We start from the raw sequence: 21,884 nt of genomic DNA on the forward strand, positions 1-21,884 counted from the left end.
CGACGTGATGCACTGTGGAAAATCATACGCACGTTTTATATGTAAGCGACCACAAGTACAGACAAAAATCAAACGAACGATCAATTGGCCTTCATATGAGATCTATATACTAATGTGTTTTCGAACCCCTTTCTGACAGTGTACTCATTCATTAATGTCATATTTGACACTGTTCCGAAGATAAAAAATATCCTTCACAAAGGAAAGTGTATGGCGATCGAAATCATGCAGAATTAAAGCTTAAAGAGGTAAAGAAGCGCATCATAACAAACTAAGATTACTGTAGCTAGAGTTATCAGAAGTCAACACCCTTGAGCAGGTGCTATTTTACATTTCCTAGAACTACACATACAAGTGTTGTGTCAGAATTAAAGATGCAGTATTATGAGGCATTGAGTGCCAAATGGATATACTACAAGGTAGTGAAGTCACTGGTTGTAGTATCTGTGGGTCCATAGCTGTGGTGTTTTCAGACGGGATTCATGCCTTTTACGGGCTGGTTTTGACTTTTACGATTTTTACCGCGCCACCACATGGTTGTATCTGTGGGTCCATAGCTGTGGTGTTTTCAGACGGGATTCATGCTTTTTACGGGCTGGTTTTGACTTTTACGATGTTAACCCCGCCACCACAGCAGTGGGATATTGAAATTGAATAGACTAGCGTCCATGTTCCGCCGCAAGCACCCTTTGCGCAAGTTTGTTCGACGATATTTCGAAAAATTTTCCATCCAAATTACAAATTGCCAACACTCATCGACAGCTTGGTTATTAGGGACCCACCAGACCAGAAATCCGCTCAAAATTCACTGAAATATCGCCTAGGTTTGCCCGACATGACTACACGGAGACCGCCATTTTGCTAGAGTAAAACTGTTGGTCGAGGATCCCTACAGCACGTCACTACAGTGACGTAGACGGTGACCTCTCAACTTCTAAACACAAATTAAGAGATTCATCGTGTGATATCGATGACCATCGTTCGTCTTATGGACATTCCCAGTCTCACAAAACTGAAAACAAACTTTTACTTCGGGGGAAAAAAGTTCAGTCCTAGGATCTGTGATTATTAGTGGCGCGCGGATGCTGGCCATAATCTAATCTCTCAGTTTGTGTTTAGAAGTTGAGAGGTCACCGCCTACGTCACTGTAGTGACGTGCTGTAGGGAGCCTCGACCAACAGTTTTACGCTAGCAAAATGGCGGTCTCCGTGTAGTCATGTCGGGCAAACCTAGAAAAAAGGCGACATTTCAGTGAATTTTGAGCGGATTTCTGGTCTGGTGAGTCCCTAATAACCAAGCTGTCGATGAGTGTTGGCAATTTGTTCTTTGGATGGAAAATTTTTCGAAATATCGTCGAACAAACTTGCGCAAAGGGTGCTTGCGGCGGAACATGGACGCTAGTCTATTCAATATCCCACAGCTGTGGTGGCGGGGTTAAAATCGTAAAATCAAAACCAGCCCGTAAAAGGCATGAATCCCGTCTGAAAACACCACAGCTATGGACCCACAGCTATGGTTGTAGCTACTATCAGAACATTCAAAATGCTCTCAATAGGCAAACGAATGCACAAGGGATGCGTACAACAATTTTCGTTAGAATTTAATAGAAAATGAGGAAAAATACTGCCCATGACCCAATCCCAATCAGCGGGGTCAATTTGTGGATTGGAATTTAAGCTTATTACTGGAATGGATCGTCCAGATTTTAGCGAGATCTCTATTGCTCCACACATTTGGTTTCTCATTCCAGTGACCATCTATGAAATACCAAGTACTGGGACCGGGGTAGTCACTCTGAGTTGTACGTTACGACACACCGATCCTATGTCCTTTAGCTCGGGCTTTGACAATTCTTATCCCCAAAAGGAGAGCAATTTTCCAGCATCGAGGTTGAAAAATCTGTCATGAAACGACAAATAGGAAGTTTTGGTCGGTGACAGGAGAAGATTACGGCAATGATGTTTTAAAACTTTTTAAACGTCACATGAGCATAGAAATACTATATACATAACGATCAGGAACGGCACGTGAGAAGGGTTCATTGATAAGTATGAGAGGTGATTGTATTACGTAACGTGAACTCGAGATATATCTATATAAAAGTTTGCATAAAGCTTGGCAGCTTTCAGAAGTGACCTGACAACTGACCAGTTACATCGTGCTTAACCCGAACAAGAGGAGAACCATGACTGCCGTGACGGGCCGCACTTTATCGTCCATACTGAACCGCCTACCGCCAACGACTTGCTACGTCGTGCAACTGCAATCCTACCACAACGGAAGAGGACGCAATGACAGGGTATCGGGACCTGACACGATCGTGAGATCCACGAATCTGCCGCTGCTAGCCGACCGCGCTACGACTTCTCCACAGGCGACGAGGAATCCGTTGGTTTGCCAGCAACGTTCACTCATGAAGCATTCTCCCCAACGTAAGGACAGCGAGGTGCTGAAGGTTAGCTGGGAGTTCACGCAGTGGAAAAGGAAACTTACCGCCGCCGCTATGGTTAATTCAGCGCCGTCATTGACGCAGCCTTACTTAAAACTCATGCGAGTTGACAAACCGATCGGTAAGTAGGAATATCAGCGAAGATGAATCAGATAAATTTGATTTGAATTGATTGATTTGTAAGAATTTACTGTATGGAAGGTGGACGAAAAAGCAGGTACAGATAAATATAGACTACAGGTAAAAATTGTCGTATGGTAAGAATATGGTAAGAATATGGTATAGTGTGTCTACCATGATGTTTCTTTACGCAATCCTGTGAATTCGGTGGACCAAGCAAATGAGTAACGGAAAGTCGCGGAAATTGGTCGTTTGTTTACTTTCTTGGAGACGTGAAGTTTTACTCCAAAACTTTGACGCTTTGGTCTGTTTTAATAACTAAATGTTGTTTCATTAATGTGTCACACTGGTCCCGAGAATTCTGGTATCTGGCAGCGGTGAGGTCACGGCAAACGAGGATCACGTTATCAGCAGCATATCTACTCCAGTGTCGTAACCAGCAGTTTTGACAAACTAAATAGGAACCTGGTTCCCGATTGGCCATTGATAGCACTATCTTGTACTTTAAACTGGCTATGTAGTGATTTACAGTCAAATGAAACTACCATGGCTTAAATGACTGAACATTAAGGTTCATTGAAAAAAGCCTTTATTAATAGTCATCGAACTATGAAACCATAGCCGTCGACCAATAGGGAATAACATTCTAAAATGTTTCCCTAGTTGTAACAATGCCATCTGAATTTATCAATTCAGGTTCCTGGCTCTATTATTGGCCATACGCATGGAGTCTGGGGATGGCTGCAGCACCGGGGTCATTACCAGATCCGTACTTGCTTGGACTGTTCGGCGTCGCCGCTGTGGTTATCCGTGGTGCTGGCTGTTGCATAAACGACATGATGGATCGAGATTTCGACAAGCATGTAAGTTTTGCTTTGCGTGGATACTGTAGCACATATTCAATAATTAACGGTTTAGTGAATACTTCGTATTCCAGGAAAGTGTAGATTGTTCCGGCCGTAAGGTTCTAAACAGCACTACATTTATGCAATAGCGCTTACTTTGCGCTTCTTTTGAGCGCTGTTCATCGCTTGTGTATGTGAGAAATCTTCTTGATCGGAATTTGCAGGGAAATTGATCCAAAATGTGTGGACTTTTTTCGGACTTTCGGTCAGCATATCAATCAATTACATTGTAAAGAGACTTTGTTTGAAAGCATACGAATACCGTGTAATTATATTCCTGTATGTAAATCTATTATACAAAAAAATTGAAGATTTTTCAAAGAATATTAAACAAGTATTGTACTAGGAAGTGACATGTTTTGATTTTCAAGTCATTCGATATACGAAACCATCTTCTATCAGTAAGGTGTTGAATTTTTCGTAACGTTTCATAGAAATTTTTACATAAATGCGACACTCGTCAACCTAAAAATGTCATTTTGTTGTCCGAGCTTTAAAAAATACTGACATACGTGATGTTTTATTTATTTTTCAAATATTGTCTTTTAAACAGGTCGAACGTTGCCGTAATAGACCTCTAGCTTCTGGCCAGGTCACGATGGCGCAAGCTGGGGCCTTCCTCGGCCTGCAGACGGCGACAGCACTCGCAATACTGGGCAGTTTAAACAATTACACGTATGTATTTGATTGCAAATTAAAACTAGCAAATATATCCAACACTGCATCATTTTCTTCATGGCAAGCACAATAATTATTTGCCAAAGAATATTAAAGATGGAAGAGTTGGAACTCAAGTTGTAATTGTATATAAAAATTACCTCGAATAAGGGAGGAAACATGAACAGATTGCTAACGCTAAGTGTCGTTATTACACACGTATGATCAAGACATATCGGTATATATACATAGGCTTTGCAGCAATCATGAAATCTTGCAATGATTATTTTTACTTTGAATTTACACATAAAATATGACTCGCTCCATCAGTAAATGTTTTACCCCATCAAAAGTGTCATCGCATCACGAAACTTACATCTCGACATGTTCATTGTACTTTTCGCTCACTACAGACTAGGATTGGGAGTCATCCATATGTTCTTCATCGCGACTTATCCACTGATGAAGAGAGTCACATACTGGCCACAGTTATATCTAGGTAAGAGCTGCATCGGTTTTGTGTCCGAGTATCCGATTGCGGGACCCCTTCCTTCTACTAAATAGCTTTGCCGCCGCCCTCCGTTAAATCGAACACTCACTTTCGCAATTATTTCAGACAATATGATCTCATAATCCAAGCTTTCATGGCAACCCTGGATTTCCGGTCTTGATAATGAAAGAGGTCAAAGTTCCCTTCAGCAAAGAATTGATAGTATTTAAGTTTTTGAGGTGTGTAGTGTCATAAATTTGGTCTTGCTATTTCAAGACAAAATGGCGACATAGAACGTTGATTAACGATTTGGATATCAATGATGTAAACTTACGCAATTTGTTCTTGATATTTATCAACTGATAGATAATTATAAAAGGTGGAAAACGATTATTGTCACGTCCTTCACTCTTTTCGTAAAGTATTTATAATTTACGTATATTTTTCGTTTGACAGGCGTTGTTATGAACGCAGGAGTACTCCTCGGCTGGTCAGCTTTGCACGGCTCATGCGACTGGAGCGTAGTGCTTCCTCTTCTTGCATCAGGCACAGGCTGGACGTTGCTGTATGACACCATATACGCGCATCAGGTAAGAACAAAAGACTTGAAGCTAAGTGCCGTAGAGGGCGCTAAATTCCACCTGTTGAGAATGTGACTTTCAATCGAAGTTTGAACATCTTTCAAATTAATGGCGTTTGGGCGTGGCAAAAGCTCCTTTTTGCCACGTATTTTGATACAGCAGATCACGAAAGTCGAAACCTGTGACAAGATAACTGCATGTTGTGATGTGACAATTGCGTATATACATTTGATGAATAATTGCAGCAGAATGAATCTCTGAAATACGCCAGTGCGTAGTTTTTTTCAAGGTTATTTTGCATTATGATTTTCAGGACAAGAAAGACGACATAAAAATAGGAGTGAAGTCTTCTGCCTTGAAGCTCGCCGACAACACTAAGCTTGCTCTAAGTGGCTTTGCTGGAGTCATGGTGTCCGGAATGGCAGTGGCCGGAATCGCCAACGAACAGGCGTTGCCCTACTACATCGGCGTAGCTGCAACCGCAGCACACTTAGCAAGACAGGTGAGGCGGAGTGCTTTGTTGTGTGAGGGCTGGTTTTTAAAGTTTGTTAGTTACGTCATTGCATGCAGATGATGCAAGGACAGTTTAAAGCTTCGCAATAATTGTAAGGCGCCCAATTCGTGTAAGAGAAAACGACTATGGTATAAACGTTTTAATTGGAACCTTTCTATACATTGGAGAATTGCAATGGCCGGAGACTGACCACTCCGTATCCACAGTCTTGTCGTAGTTGCTTGAAGTTTTGACGTAATCATTATCATAGAGACACAGATGGGACAAACTAGACTGCCTAAGACAGAAAGCAGGCAAAGAGGGGATTTGAAAGACAGAGATAGCGGGAAGGAGAGATAGAGACAGACAGCTATATATAAGAAAATAAAAATCAATCTAGCACAGCAATAAAGGGAGAGAGACCGCCACTGAGCCTGTCAAATATAAATGTAGCATTTTGTCTCCCTTCTTCCAGATATACACTGTTGATTTGGATAACCCTAAGGACTGTTGGAACAAGTTCGACTCGAACAAGTATCTGGGTATCATCATATTCCTTGCCATCATGGCCGGCACGTACTGCAAAAAGTTCAAGAAGGAAGAAGTGACTGGAGAAAACGTCTACTATTGAGTTGCCTGTGCACAACGTTTGTAAATTCTTCATCGGTGGTAGAGGGCGTTATATCCTCGACGATGCTCGGAAGTATCTTCGAGTCTTACCTGTTTGGAGCGCTCACACGACATGTACAGATATTGAAAATTCTCAATGACAATGTTAAATAACAAGAATATGGCCCTGCCAAATTCAACTGAACTAAACGAATTGTATTTCACGTCCCTTCTGCATAGCGGTAGTGAAAATTTTTTATCCTTTTTCTCCACTTGCAAGTCATTCTAGTGAAAGTGCATATTTTAATCATTTATTTTGTCGGAAAGCTTACTTCGAAAAAACAGTTGATGAAAAGTCAAGCATATTCAAAATGATTATCGATCTCTTGAGCAAATATTTTGCCACTGCCATTTAGACGAATTGAGAAATCGATGCTTAATATGCAAATTAATGTTACAGTAAATTTTTTTACATTGTCTACTGTTTTGTTACGTAGATAACGTCTTCAGTTCTTGGAATATACGCCAACGTACAGGACTTCCACCACAAATTGTATATATGTATATATTAATAAAGAGCAACACATGTATGCAATCATTCGAGTCACGTGTTTTCAAGTTCTTCTCACTTCTTTCGTTTCTGTTTACTATTTCCACGATATTACATAACGTAGTTTGTGAAGATTCTTTAAAGGTATACTGTCACCTGTTCCAATTCTGGCACAGTTACCATAGAAAGAGAAAATCTAACCAATCACAGATTTTAAGCGGGTGGTCGCTTTTTAAAACAGCGCCCTCACATGGGCATTTTGAATACGAAGGAACGCCCCCTTGACCATATATGGGCATATTTAGATTACAGGTGACCGTATACCTGTTAATTAATTGTGATCTCATCTTGGAATCTGTCCAATACGTCTGTGTGATGTGATGAATGCGTTTTCGATGGACAAATTTTAAGTCCCACTAGTCTCCAATATTTGCTGCCATGTCCCCTAGTTGGTTTCAAAGCGTCTCTCAAAAAGTTGATCGTGGTTCTCGTCTGACCAACAGGATCACGTAAACACGGACGCCTAGCTCTACCCAGTCACCGTGACGAAGAAACGACTTTCTTGTGACTGTAAGCTCACTGTCTCTGTTTCAAATGTTGCAGATATTGTTTTTGCCGGACTCTATTGTTGCAGTATTTTTTGAAGTCGTTTGTTTGTTTGTTAGCCTCATACAAAAACAGGAGTCTCGTTCCTTAATTTTATGAACTTATATTGATATAAAAGCTACCAGACTTTTTTACTCTTTTGGCCACCTCTTTACGGATAAAATTACACATGAAAATTCAGGAATATGAATAGACCAGCGTTCTCGTTTGTTCTTGTACGCAATTCATTTCCAAATTAGTGCGGTTTTTTTTCATGACAATGTGCGTGTGGTACGCTCTCCGAAATTGAAAGAAAAACTTTAGCTCAACCTATCGGTCAGAAAACTTCAAATCATTTTCAATAAAAATCAGGGCATTATCGTGCGGAGACACAAATGCCCCAATATTCACCGGCACTGAATATTCACATGACCACAAAGCCTGTGTTAACTTTACGGGTTAAAAATTAAAGTGTAGACTTTCGCAAAACTATTTTGGTGAAATCTTTATTCCCTCCATTAGCTTCACACTAATCCACCGCAATTGGTAGACCAATAAACGTATTTTGAAAAACTGGAGAGCCTGAATATGTGTCCCCGAGGCACATTCGCAATCTGGAAAGTGTGGTGCTTTAATACCTCAGTATAGTTAGCCTCATTCACTTCATCGGTTTCGTTGGTAGTAATACAAACTGGTTAATTTTAAAACCTTGACACTGATACTGTAGAGAAGTACGACTTTTTGATTTCAAGGAATATATTTTAACGCGGTACTCAAAGGGTCAGGTGGTCGATTCATAGGTGCCTCGCAAGAAAACAGGCAAGTATAAGAGGCATGCGACGCCGGGCCGTAACATATGGTAGCGGCCATTTTGAATAGGGGGTGCTTCACCTGTGTGAGTTCTGGCATTTTTTTTTCACTTCCCCTCTCAGAAGAATCTTTTTATTTTCGCGTGCACACGCGCGCTGAAATGCCAATATTTGCTATTCTTTTTGTTCAGATGCTTTTCTTCACATGACATGACAAAGCTTCATGAGGAAAGAAATACAAAGCAGCATAAATATTACATGGAACTATAGGCAAACAGCATCTTCTTCAGTATGCTGGAAAGTTGGAAAGAAAATAGAAGCATTCCTGCAGCAATATCACTGATGGAGATAAATAAGAAGTCATCGAGGTCTAAATCAGTAAGAAAACCACTACCGCTTTTAAAGCTTTTTTTGGCATAAAGTATGATGCTCTTCCTTTTTTAAATTGCCCTGTATTTTTCTCTGTGTACTGTTACGAACATAAGGCGTCCGAATGGCGCACCGACATTGAATTATATTATACAAATGGTGTGTCCGAAGGACACACTGAAAATTAAAGATGTTATAAAATGGGGTGCCCAGAGGGCGAGCCGAAAATTTCAAGCAAAGACTTAATGTAACTCAGTGTCCGTGCCTTATTTTTTACTTCAAATCTGCCGGCAATCTTTTTATTTTTTCTGCCATCCTTTGCTGCATTTTTTCAAAGGCAACCTCTCGGAATCCCCCCTCCCCCTGAAATCTTCCAAGTTCCCCCGGATACCAAATGCGTCCGCCCGTATCAAGTGTCAGGAAGATCAGGGCTCCGGCGTCACATACCCGACGTGACATTGCTTCCTTGCAGATTAAATATGACACATTTTGTAATGTTGTAAATTTCTTATTTTTATCATTAGGTTATGATATGTATAAATTTTGATATTGCCCGTGGACGTTAGGTTATCGTCCAGCGAGCACGCTAATTTTTTTACGGGGCTGGGGTGTAGGGTTTGTTTTACTGTCTGGTACTTTACGATTGTTTCTCCATTGATAGCGCGTGATTCTTCGCAGCATCCCCAGCTCGAAAGGTAATAAATAAGCACATATATCAGTATATGTTTGCAGAGTCAACAAATTACTCACAGCCATTAGGGACTGGTCAGTTTCTTCGGCCTGGGGGGGGGGGGGCGGTGGATGATTTTTTGCCGACGTCAAAAAGTGGCTGACCCCCCTATTCCAAATTTCGAAAACAGGGTGACCCCCCCCCACACGCGACAACTGTAAAACAAAGGGTGGACGTAAATTTATATATATATATATATATATATATATATATATTATATATATATATATATATATATATATATATATATAATATATTATATTTTACATACATTTATATTTTAACAGTCATTCTGTGTTTTAATGAAATTGTTGACATGTCAGTTGTAAGATAGGAATTTCAAAGTGTCAATCTTAAAGTTTGAATACAGTACATTTTGAATGAGCTGTGAATGTATTTCACACTTTCTATGCTTAACCAGATGTCCTGAACTGTTGTACAGAAATGGATGTCAATCATTAATATCAAAGAGGAAAAGGCAGTAAATCAAAATTTTTGATGGGTGTTAAGATTTGCCAGCCATCCAATTAAATCTCCTGAGGAACCATAGAGAAGCACACTTAGCCAAATCTGATGTGTGCAGTGTCTGAGATGACCTTTTCTTGTAACATTGAAACCATAAAAGCACAGCTAATAATGATAAAAACTGCCTTTTTTAACTGTTATTTTGGTCATAAAAAGCATCATTCTCCAGAAAGCCTGAGACACAAAGGAAAACAGTTGCATCAATGAACGAAAGATATCTTGTCATTTTTCTATCTCTAAAATAAGTCACTGTACCAAATACATATTGTGAAATATTTGTGCATGTTGCTTTCTCATACTGAATTCTCATAGAGAGAACAGAAAAGTATCAGGAATTTGTCATGCTTTTCATATGAAATGCAGATTTCATAACAGTACACTTTCACTTAGCAAACATCAAGATATCTCTGGCATATTAAAAACATGCTCAGGAAGGGCGTGCTAAAAAATGTCAGATATATTAAAGTAATGCGCTCGAAGAGCATGCTGAATAATATTGAACATACAGATATCTCTGATATATGTATGCCTGATATGTTAAAGTTGGACGGGCTGAAAAATATGTCTGATTATTAAAGTTACGCGCCCGAAGGGCGCGCCGAAAAATACAAGTGAATGATGAAATTTGTGGCTGACACGATGCATTTTAGGCAATGATGAGCCTGAGTCGAAATTCAAAAACACTCCGACCCCCCTATTGGGCATTTCAAAAACATGGTGAACCCCCCCCCATCACCAAAGTAAAAAACAGGGTGACCCCCCATGAATCCACCGCCCCCCAGGCCGAAGAAACTGGCCAGTCCCTTAAATCTCGACAATATCACGTGGTGGTGTGTCAGGCGGCAATAAACGCAACATCCTCAGCTCGGGGTGTAATAAACGCACGGTATGTGCTTGTAGAGCAAACAAATTTCTCAGAGTCAGTAAATCTCTACAGTAACACGTGATGGCGTGTCAGGTAGCAATAAAAGCACTGTAAGTAAATATATGCAAATTGCTCAGCGTCAGCAATTCTCTGTGTCACGTGATGATGCGTCACTACAATACAGTAACTATTATCAAAGGGTACTGCTGGCATTATTCGTCTAGAAGTTATGAATAAGATCAACAAATATCATGTATTAATTTTTTTCATTATACAAGCATTATCTGAGTCGAGTGTGTGCCTGTTATTTTACCCTCGTTATCCCTGTGTAGTATTTCAAAGTAAACAGTCTATATATCTTAATTACCCTCCCAAATCCCCTTCATTAATTTGTTCTACCGATCAACAACACGCAGGGGCTTATCGCCCAGACCAAATAACTCGTTAGCGGCTCATAAGGCCTTCTATAGAGCGCTTTTCCTTGGACATAAAAGTCACTGTCAATAAATTAGTGTGTTTGACAACGTCTATCTTGGCATAACCATTAAAGTGGCTTGAACAATTTCGTGTTATTTGTGCTAACTTTTATTGGAGTTAAAAGTACCTGTTTTTCTGCAAATTCACAAATGTGCCAGACTTTTGTTAAAGGTTTTTGTAGTGTAACAATTTAATTTTTCCCCCAAATTTGTCCATTGCGGTATTTCCAACCAGCGGCATTTCTTCAAGTATACCCCTCTTTCAGTCCCACAGTATTTAGATGTCTCCAAAACGTACCCTCATTATTTTAAGCCCCTCTCACCCGCCACCCCTATATGTTTGTTAACGCAGCCTTTGAAAATTGTTTTACTTTATGATATTCTACTAGCACAGGCTAGTAGAATGGCAAATCTTCTATCCAAAGCTGGACACAGATGTCAGACATAGAAGGCAAAGGTTATTCCCTCTTTGCTGCTGGGGGCGCACTTCAAGGTAAAAATGCTGCGTCATCGACACGAGTCTTCACAAAAAGCAAATATATCATCCATTTGCAAAGAAATGTCATGTCAGTAGCATTTACAGGATACTTTCCCTTGTTAAAGTAGTGAGCGCGCGCGCCTTGAAAGTAAATATTTTAACATTTCTACTTAGAACTTTTCTAATGAAAACTTTAAACCGTAACCTTTTCAAAGTAAAAATTAAAAATATTGGTTCACCGTGCAAAACTTGGCATTACAGAAACATATTACCAAAACTTACCGATGTTTGAAATGCAAAATGGCTTCTATCTCTATGTTTTTATTTTGACAAAAGCAGAAACAGTGAAGAGTTAATTCATTCTGCAAACTTCAAAATGAGTTACACAAGTTGTACACCGGTTAAGTATTGAAGAAATTTTAGTGTTCGAATATCTGTTCCCGAGGTGCATTCCATCCCAAAAAACAAAAACTAAACAATTTTGAGCAGAAATTTCCAGTAAAACTCAGTAGTATTTGCAGGTATATGCCACCATTCCACAATTGCAACTCAAAAAGACTAATCAAAAAGTCTTCTCGATACCTGTTTATTGATACGAGGACAAACCAATAAGGGAGTATGTGGTCTATTTTTTATGAAATCCATCGTTGTCAGGTGAGAGTAACCGTTTATGGCACGATCTTTATCATAGTCAAAATCGTGTTCATCAAACAAAGCTAGAGGTTGACGTGACATATATGGTATGGTATGCGCACGTGATTGACTTTGGGCAAACAGCTTCCCCGCCTGCGCAAGCCTGTTATGTAAGTGCTGCGTATATCAGCCCCGTACAGGCAGAGTATCTATAGGGTGATTGGTAATTCCTGCTGTCACCTCTCTGTTGTTCTACTGTCAGACTAGCGAGCTTGAGCTAGGCAGGGACCAACCAGGCAAGGGTCGTCCCACGGTTCATTCACACCTTCTCCAGGAACAACCGGAACGGTAGGTACTTCGCTAGCTGGCACTTAATCATTACAATCCGTTCAAAACCAAATGTCGTTGACAACAAAAAGCGCTTTGTTGTTCGCAATGAAAATGTCATGAACACAATGCGAGAGGTATACTATCGTTGAATCAGTAAGCTTGGCAGCCTGGGCAGCAAAGGTTTGGTATTAAAGTGCGATGATTTGTAATAATTTGTAATGACTAGACACCGGACGTATACTATGATCGACCTAATCATACAATTCGCCGTTGGCCGTAGAGAGCGAGTCCTGGGCCCAAGGTGTGCTTCTCGACGTAATGTCTTGGCTACGTGCACAGGCGTGCTGTTTTCTGGGTAGTTTCTATAAGTGTAGTTTATTCTACGTTTCGACGTTCTCTTCCGTAGCAACGTAGAATAAACTACACTTATAGAAACTACCCAGAAAACAGCACGCCTGTGGTCACAGCCTAGTACGACACACTTTTTTCTCAGTTTATGAGATGCATGTCCAACAAGGCCGAGGATTGTGGTAGAACCACCATGTAGGGGTTGTTCGATTCAGCCACCGTCCCTCCACGTAAACCCTGTAGATGGCAAGGGCAGCCTCGCTGAACAACCCGCAGAACGCCTGTGGTTTAGCCCTACAGGCTACAGTGCACCCAAACGGTCCTACGGAACTGTCGCTGTCGAGTTTGGCAACTCCTCAATTGAAATGATATGTTTGGTTACAGTCTTGCCAACGGTTCTACTCAACTATGGCAAAAAGAAGCTATGAGGCCTCCTTTGGGTAATAGCTGGCCGGTGTGCGTTCTCTGCTACCTCCATGGTCTGGCTGTCTGTCTGCATGTTTGTCCATTCAGCTCCATTGAACGGTTATAATTAGTTTGAAATTTGTCGTTTAAATATAGTTTTGGTCAATAAGTGTAGAAATGATAACGAGTTCTCAACACCAAAACTTCCATACCTAGATCTTTGTAATTGAGCCAAATTAGTCATACCAGGTGACAGACCTTAGGTTCAAGACAAGTTGATGACATGACTATTATGCAAATGAACAAACTGAATGTAAATATTGATCAAACCATAGACCCTCCAAGGGTCCATGATCAAAACCACTTGTTCTGTGACTAATTTTGTGGAAAGCTTCCTGTTTGGATGCAGATTTTAGTTTTTTCAAGCTAAGTCGGTGGCACCTGCAAACGAACAAAATTAAATTGTCTCAAAGTAAAAAGTAAACAATTCTGAACTAATGAGGTATTTTGATTTTCCTTTTCAATTTTTAATATTTGCTCAACATATATTTCAAAAGTCATTAAGATACAATTTTGTTTAAACCAAAGTAATATATTAAGCTGTTTCTCAAAAAACAAAACATATCTCCACATTTCTGTATATTTTTGACTGCAACAAAACACGTGATGGTGTGTGTGTGTGTGTGTGTTATGGCAACCCTGAAAAATCCGTCGTTTGAGGGCGCTCTCCATGCCCCCTTAGGTAGAAGAGGCCCTCAAGCGATGGATCTTTTCAGTCAGTTTGATAGCTGGAAATTTTTTTAAACAACGGAACAGCTCTTCCATATTTTCTGATGGTTTTTAGGGTCAGAGTTTGGCCTGCTACTTCTCTAAAATTTTTATTTTGACATAAAAATAGTATCTAACTTGCCTGTGTAACACATGAGTACTTGGATAGGTGGTTTTATATCATGGCACATTTCTGTGGTTAAAGCTGGAATAGTGCATTTGTTGACTGCATCCCAGGCATACTTGAGGCTGTCCTATTCATTTGAAATTCTATTTGTAGGTTCTTAGTGATGTCCTTATTTCTCTTTATATTATGACGACCTTAAGAAATAGTATTTTTTGAGGATATTTTTCTCGCCTTAATTTCCATTCTGTGCTTTTAACAGACAACAAACATTGTTTGTCTACCGTTTTAATACAAGGTTGGAGAGATTGCAGTCCTGGTGTACCAATTTTCAGCAGGATGCAAAGATTGCAAAGCGAATATAATAAACCTTTGTTATTTTCTGTTCTAGAAAAACGCCAGCAAGATGGAATAGATGGCCTGCTTACATGTACTGAATGTAGTTTTGCTGTATTTTTTTTGCAGAAAAAAGTCAAGGCTGCCACTGTTACATCAATCGAGGAAGAGTCAGTATTTTTTTTTCACGTGAAGTTCCATAGTTGCTGGTTATTCCTTCAACACTGAGCCAAAAATAGATCATGGCTAGCTCATCGCCTGCACCACAGGCCACAGCTAGAAGCGGGACGTCGTTCAACAATGGGAGGAAACTTGGCCCCTTTGAGAGTTGGATGTATGAACTCAATAAAAATACGATGGAAATAAATTGTTACATGGCATTTGTGGAGTCATGTACTCCACTGACGCTTAATCTCCTGGAGGAGGCAGCAAAAGTCCTTCAGAGAAGACACCCCCAGTTTCAAGTGAGAGTACTTGAAGATGAAGATGCACACGGGCAGTCCTACTACTTTGTTCCAATGGAAGACTTGATGGTAGACGTTGACGTGGTTACAGCTGACTGCTGGGAAGATGTCCATGCCATGGAGACCAAAACGCTGTTCGATTTTTCAAGAGGACCATTATGGCGCTTGCGTTTACTCAGTTGTAAGGACCAGGAGGCGTCCGAAGATGGGGTTTACAAGAACATCATAGCTACTACATTCAGCCATGCTATCGTAGATGGAAACTGTATCATGAGGGTCCTAAATGAACTCATGGACATCCTTTCTGCTTTATCTAAAGGTGAGGACGTTGATATGACTTGTTATCCACGCCTTCCACCAATTGAAGGTCTGTTCAATATCGGAGAATTTGCATGGTGGGAAAAAATTATCTACAAAATTCTCTTTAAATTATACTTCCTGCGATCAAAGAGAAATCCGTACCTTGAACGCTTTCCGACAGAAATGTCCAAAAACCCGTCTGTTGTCCAGGAGACCAGGGCCCTCTCCATAGACTTCACGGCGGAAGAAGTGACGAAATTGCGAGAGATATGTCGTCAACATGGAGCTACCGTGAATGGAGCCACAACGGCAGCGGCTTCCATAGCTGGTTGCAAAATCATGCAGGGAGGAAAACTGAGCCGCAGTCAGACGATTCACACAGGTCTGCCGGTGAATATGAGGAGGTACAGCAACCCACCACCTGATCCGGACAAGTCTGTGGGGCTATACTGTTCGGTGATGGAGCAAGACATTAAAGTGCCTAAGAATAGTGATTCACGTGCCGAGTTTTGGAAGCTGGCAGCAAATTGTACAAAGGGAACAAGAAAGATGTGTCGAAATGGTTGTAAAGCAGGAAGGGAGTTCGTTGAATTTGCCGCATTCCTGAAAAATGGCTTGAAATTGTCAGTTCTTGATGTTCTTGCTTCTGAGCTAGCTGATAAGAAGAACGCAGGACGAAGTCGTGAACTTTTCCTGATGTCAAATTTAGGAGATCTTTCATACTTCAAGAAAGATAAACCCCGGGAGTTTGAATTGGTGAAGAGAGTGTGTGCCTGTGGCGGGTTCAAATCGGAGCCTGTGTTTGGCCATTACATCGCCACTATACATGGCAAGATGTTCTGGAGTCTCGCTTATCATACAAATGTGTGCACCAAAGACCAAGCACAGGAGTACGCTGATGCCATCGCGGAGGTCCTCAGGATGGCTATCAATGATTAAATGCTGTGCCAATCCACGAAATCGCAACTTTCATATTTTGAATAGTAATATTATCAAGATGCATTTACTGAATATCCTTGTGATTTGAAAAGCCCAGGTGACAATCAGTGTAATACATATAGAGATGTAGCCATTCGACACATTTGATTTTAGAAAATTGTCTACTTAGGTTTTGTACATAAGTTGCATTGCCCTATGTTAGATCAGTAGAGCTATGTACCATATCACTCATCTGGAGTGTTAATTTTCAAAATGATTGACCTAGCTGGTGTTAACAAATCCATTAGGAAGCTACTGATGACTAATTTGATTTTTTATAATCTGCAAGTATATTCTACTGTAATTCTAGTTTTTCTGATTAAATCTATGCAGGGTTCTCAACAATGGTATTGTTAGAGGTTTGCAACCCCTCTTTTTTCACAGTCCACTAATATGTTAATAACTGTACAAAAAATATACATGTCCACAACAAAAGAATATGTAAATTGTACATTGTTGTGTAAATTAGCCACCCCTCTGTCTTTCAAAGCTGATGAGAACACAGCTATGTGTTTTTTCCGTTTTATTGTATGAATTTTGTTAACTAGTTTTGCAACATATTTTACTTCCTCTCAGAATTACCGAGTTTATTTTATAAAATTATTATATAATGAGTGAACGTTGCATATCTTTTATTAGGCATACTTTGTTTCTTCCAACAGGCCATCAGGTAATTTGTGTGTTAAATTGAAAAGGATATGACAGAGCATTTCACCTGGTCAATGTAGCTTAAAATATATATTATGATGTAAATTTGAATACTAGAAATATTGTATTGCTAAGAATTTGAATTATTGTCATTCATAGTGAAGCAGTGCAAGTTTTATGATAAGGGAATGTATTTCTGTCAAATGTACCAACATATCATTGCAAAGGATCTTCATTCCTCACACAACAAATTTGAAAAAAATGTTGTACCGAGAAGACAAAAACTTCACCATTTAAATAACTTTCAAAGTTTGTCCACTCAAACTGTATCGACCAGCAAGAATGTGAGAGTTTGAGTATTTCTTACAGAGATTCATTCAATACTGCATAACTGGGGATCGAATCATTGATAGAAAAAGGGACTTTTAACTCCGTGACTTTTTTTACCAATTTATTCTTCAAAGTACATTATGCTGTGAAATTATATCAAGATTATCATTGCTGTAATGATTTGAAATTTTGCTGTATTGAAAACGACATATACCCTACTGTAATCCAACTAGAAACAATCAACTTTGGGAATTGCATTAAAGTATAACATTCTAGATCTACTCCACGTCTCCAAGGCTGATAAATTTTCAGATATTTGTCTGTCTGAATAGCGTGATTTCACTAGTTTGAAGTGGTTGCGAAATAAAGCCCAGATGATTATGTGATCACTTGTGAATTGACATGATTGGGCTGGCCCCAAGACCTCAGTTCATAGAGGGCTAGTCATACCGGGCGCGAGTTCTTTTAAAAAAATGAATGACGGGGCACATGCTAAGAGGAAATTAAAGAAAAGGGATTCAGAATTTTTTAAGATTTTAGGAAAAGCTAAAATTCTGTCGAGAATGTTAGCAAAGGTGGTAGTAAACTTGGGATAGATTAAGTTTACATCTCAGTTTATAGGGTTTCACCGGTGAACCTATGCATTGTGAATGCGTTAATGGTAGTCTATCACAGGGGCCCAGGTCTGTCATGGGGTAAAATGAACACCACATTAAAATTGTCATCTTATCAGCTGAATGGCAGAATTTCAGACAAAACTGATTTTATCGCCAATGTTATATCGCCAACGTTGATTCAATTCCTCATAGACTTTTTATAGATAATATGAGTAATTCTCATTTGAATCTTTGTTAGCATTTCTGAAAGACACAAACTGTCTTTTTGACAATGAGTTTTACATCGATCTTGCACAAAGTCAAATAAGTAGATTACATAATAGTACTACTTTATGTTCTGGATATCTGCATCTCATTTAAACATGACAAATCACTGCTTTTTTATTGATCATTTTCATTTACATGATGTGACACAAAGGGGCACACTTTCCTAAAGTATCAAACCGGCCTTTACATTTCAAAGGCAGATTTCTGCGGGCAATAAGTGTCAGTGGGTATACTAAATAGACTTGTGCGATTTTCTATGAATTTTGCTGACTCTGGTATCATCGGAGAACTATTATATTGTCATGGCTAATTGAAGTCGTTCAACAATGAATGTCAGATTTACACTATGGAAAATTTGGATAACCCTAAGGACTGTTGGAACAAGTTCGACTCGAACAGGGATCTAGGTATCATTATATTCCTTGCTATCATGGCAGGCACGTACTGCAAAAAATTCAGGAAGATTCAAGTGCCGGACTGGGGAAAACATCTACGATTGAGTTGCCTGTGCACATTATTTGAAAACTCTTCGTCAGTGGTAGAGGGCGTTATATCCACGATGGTGGTCGGAAGTATCTTCGAGTCTTACCTGTTTGGAGCTCTCACATGACGTGCCATGCCACGTACAGGATTTCGAAAATTCTGAATGACAATGTTAGATAACAAGAATGTGCAAATGAAGGAAACAAATTGTATTTCACGTCCCTTCTACATAGCGGATTTTAACGATCTTGAGTTGTAACGGGTGTAAATTACATTTATCTTTTTTCTCGACTTGCAAGTCATACTAGTGAAAGTGCAAAATTTTAATTGCTTATTTTTGTTCGGAAAGCTTATTTCGAAAAAATAAATTGATGAAAAGTCAAGCATATTCCAAATGTTTAGCGATCTCTTGAGCAAATATTTTGCCACTGCCATTCAGACGAACCGAGAGATGCTTATTATGCAAATTAGTGTTACAGTAAAAGTATTTACCGTATCCCTTGTTTTGTTACGTAGATGACGTCTTCAGATCTTTGAATATACGCCAACGTACAGGGCTTCCACTACAAATTGTATATTGTGTATATATTATTAAAGAGCAACACATGTTTGCAATCATTTGAGTCACGTGTTTTCAAGTTCTTCTCACGTCGATTCTTTCGTTTCGGTTTACATTTCCACAATATTACATAAGACTGGGACCCATAGCGGTTGGTTAATTGTTCTTTCATCTTGGAATTTGTCCAAGACGTCTGTGCGATGTGATGAATGCGTTTTCGATGGACAAATTTTGAGTCAAACTGGTATGAAATGTTTGCTGCCATGTCCTCAAGGTTGGCTTTGAAGCCAACAGGGTCACGTGAACACGGACGCCTACATAGGCTCTACCCAATCGCGAAAAAAAACGACTTCCTTTTGACTGTACTCACTGTCTTGATTTCAAATGTCGCAGACATTGTTTCTGTAGGACTCCATTTTTGTAGTAATTTCTGGAGTCGTTCGTTAGTTTGTTTGTTTTTCCCATATAAAGAGAGTGGTCTCGTTCATTCATTTTATGAACTCACATCGTTATAAAAGCTACCGGATTTTTTTTAACTCTTTGGGTCACCTCTTCACACATAAAACTACACATGAAGAATATGAAATGTTCTCGTTTGCAAATCATTTTCAAATTAGCGTTTTCTTTTCATGATAATCTGCGTGTAGTAAGCTCTGCGAAATTGAAAGAAAAACTTTTACTCAACCTTTCGGTAAGAAAACTTCAAATTATTTTCCATAAAAATCAGGGCATTATAGTGCGGAGACACAAATGCCCCAATATTCATCACCGACACCGAATATTCACATGACCGCAAAGCTTGTGTTAACTCTACGGGTTAAAAATTAAAGGGTAGACTTTCGCAAAACTATTTTGGTGAAACCTTTTTTCCTTCCATGAGCATCAAAATAAACCCCCGCAAGTGGTAGACCAGTAATCGTATTGTAAAAACTGGAGAGCCTGAATATGTGTCCCCGAGGCACATTCTACCTGAAGTGCAATGTGAAAAATGTAGTGCTTTATTTAATACCTCAGTGCACAGTCACTCGTGAGCTATTCAGCTCTGGGACTATTCGCCCCATAGACGTGTGTACATAAGCGAGAATTTTCTCGCTTATGTACACCCGTCTATGGGGCGAATAGTCCCAGAGCTGAATAGCTCACGAGTGACTGTGCTCAGTGTAGTTAATTCACTTCATCGGTTTCGTTGGTAATAATACAAACTGGTCGATTTTTAAATTTTGACACTAATACTGTACTACGAATTACGTCAAAATTAGGTTGTGGTGTCATTTTCTTGAAACTTTGCACAAATATTCTTGGAAGTTGTGCAAGTGCAAAGATGAAATAAAATGGGGGTCACCACGCTCGTTTCCATGGAAACGGACGTTAAAATGGCGTCGTTTGAAATAAATAAAAATGATATAATTCACTTAAACTAAAGAAAGCAATTATAAAACGCTTAGCAAATGAGTTAATTTTAATAAATACCAAGAATTAAGATCCATATCTATCGAATGTATAGTTTTTATGATGTTTGTAAAGAAATTTTAACATAAGTATCGATTACAAAATGACGATATCGAAATTATATCACTACATAATTTTCGAACTTTCTTCCTGTCGCTTTGAATGGTGTCATTTTGACCAAACTTGGCGAATAAAATCCTGACATAATACCATTTAGTTTACACTTTTAATGAAAGGGTGTCACCACGCTACTTTTTACAATATCTCCAGGTGAATGGGTAATATGCGCCATGTAAATGGGAGAGAAGAGTTAATTTTGCGCTCATATTGAATAAAAACCAGCTTCCTAGGGGGTCAAAATATGACAAGGTTAAAGGTCACATGTATTTCTAAGAGACTGGGTCAAAAAATTAGGTAAAAGCGCAATTTCAACAATGACAGGTGATGTTAAATACATGCGCTACAAAATAATCCAGGGGGTCACCTTAAATTTGAAAACTGCAAAGGTGGGGTCATGTATTTTCAAAGAGCTCAGAGGGCGGGGGGGGGGGTCACTTAATTTTCATAAGTATCCGTCCCGTCAAAAAGCAGTTTCAGTGTTCAGAAATATTCTGGAAGATAGAAAATGATTCGCTGCATGATTTTATTCACTGAATTCATTTAACTATAAATCTGAACAAAAATATAACTATCTGTCACAGGAACATCTTGCCTTGGCAAATCTGAGGCTTGTCTTACTATAAATTGAGCTCACTGAGGGCAATGAACAGTTCCTATTACTTAGATATTATACAGCAAGTTTTGTCAGGGAAATGATTTAACAGTTACCTGTAGACTGCTAGTACCATGAAAAGTGAAATTATACTTTTAGGTGAAATTCCGATATCAATATTGTTGTCAACATCTGAACTTTCAAATACCCTATTTGAATCAAGTATATTTGTATCAATTGTCAAGCACCTATAAAAGCACAAATTAATTTAGTTTAGCATTGTAAAAAAATTATTCACTAGTTTTCTCATATACTCCAACGTATATTGAATCAACATTTTGGTGGAATTCCAAAATCCAATTTCTTGCACACATATCAGCTTTTAACCATCCTAGTCTCACTAAGTACTTTAAAATGAATTATCAAATGTCTATAAATACAC

General features: G+C 39.2%; 2 protein-coding genes across 2 annotated transcripts; both read left to right on the top strand.

Annotated features, from left to right (window-relative positions):
- The first annotated feature begins 956 nt into the window (after positions 1–956).
- Positions 957–6,899, top strand: LOC139131445 (4-hydroxybenzoate polyprenyltransferase, mitochondrial-like). The gene is made up of 7 exons (XM_070697488.1): positions 957–2,570; positions 3,266–3,432; positions 4,028–4,149; positions 4,545–4,630; positions 5,078–5,211; positions 5,516–5,704; positions 6,171–6,899. Exons 1-7 carry the CDS (start codon positions 2,186–2,188, stop codon positions 6,324–6,326), a joined length of 1,239 nt encoding a protein of 412 aa, XP_070553589.1. The 5' UTR covers positions 957–2,185; the 3' UTR covers positions 6,327–6,899.
- A 5,560-nt stretch (positions 6,900–12,459) lies between these two features.
- On the top strand, positions 12,460–17,636 carry LOC139131447 (uncharacterized). Its single transcript, XM_070697492.1, has 2 exons — positions 12,460–12,672; positions 14,765–17,636. The coding sequence occupies exon 2, from the start codon at positions 14,878–14,880 to the stop codon at positions 16,336–16,338; it is 1,461 nt and encodes a 486-aa protein (XP_070553593.1). The 5' UTR covers positions 12,460–12,672; positions 14,765–14,877; the 3' UTR covers positions 16,339–17,636.
- Positions 17,637–21,884: the final 4,248 nt, after the last annotated feature.

This window comes from Ptychodera flava, chromosome 4, assembly GCF_041260155.1.
Source record: "Ptychodera flava strain L36383 chromosome 4, AS_Pfla_20210202, whole genome shotgun sequence".
In the NCBI taxonomy this organism is placed as follows: domain Eukaryota; kingdom Metazoa; phylum Hemichordata; class Enteropneusta; family Ptychoderidae; genus Ptychodera; species Ptychodera flava.

Bases quoted from the DNA above. Each gene is read 5' to 3' on its own strand.
- LOC139131445 (XM_070697488.1), top strand. From the start codon at position 2,186: ATGACTGCCGTGACGGGCCGCACTTTATCGTCCATACTGAACCGCCTA. The intron at 3,433-4,027 runs GTAAGTTTTGCT...TCTTTTAAACAG, and splicing joins ATCGAGATTTCGACAAGCAT to GTCGAACGTTGCCGTAATAG. The intron at 4,150-4,544 runs GTATGTATTTGA...CGCTCACTACAG, and splicing joins GGCAGTTTAAACAATTACAC to ACTAGGATTGGGAGTCATCC.
- LOC139131447 (XM_070697492.1), top strand. From the start codon at position 14,878: ATGGCTAGCTCATCGCCTGCACCACAGGCCACAGCTAGAAGCGGGACG.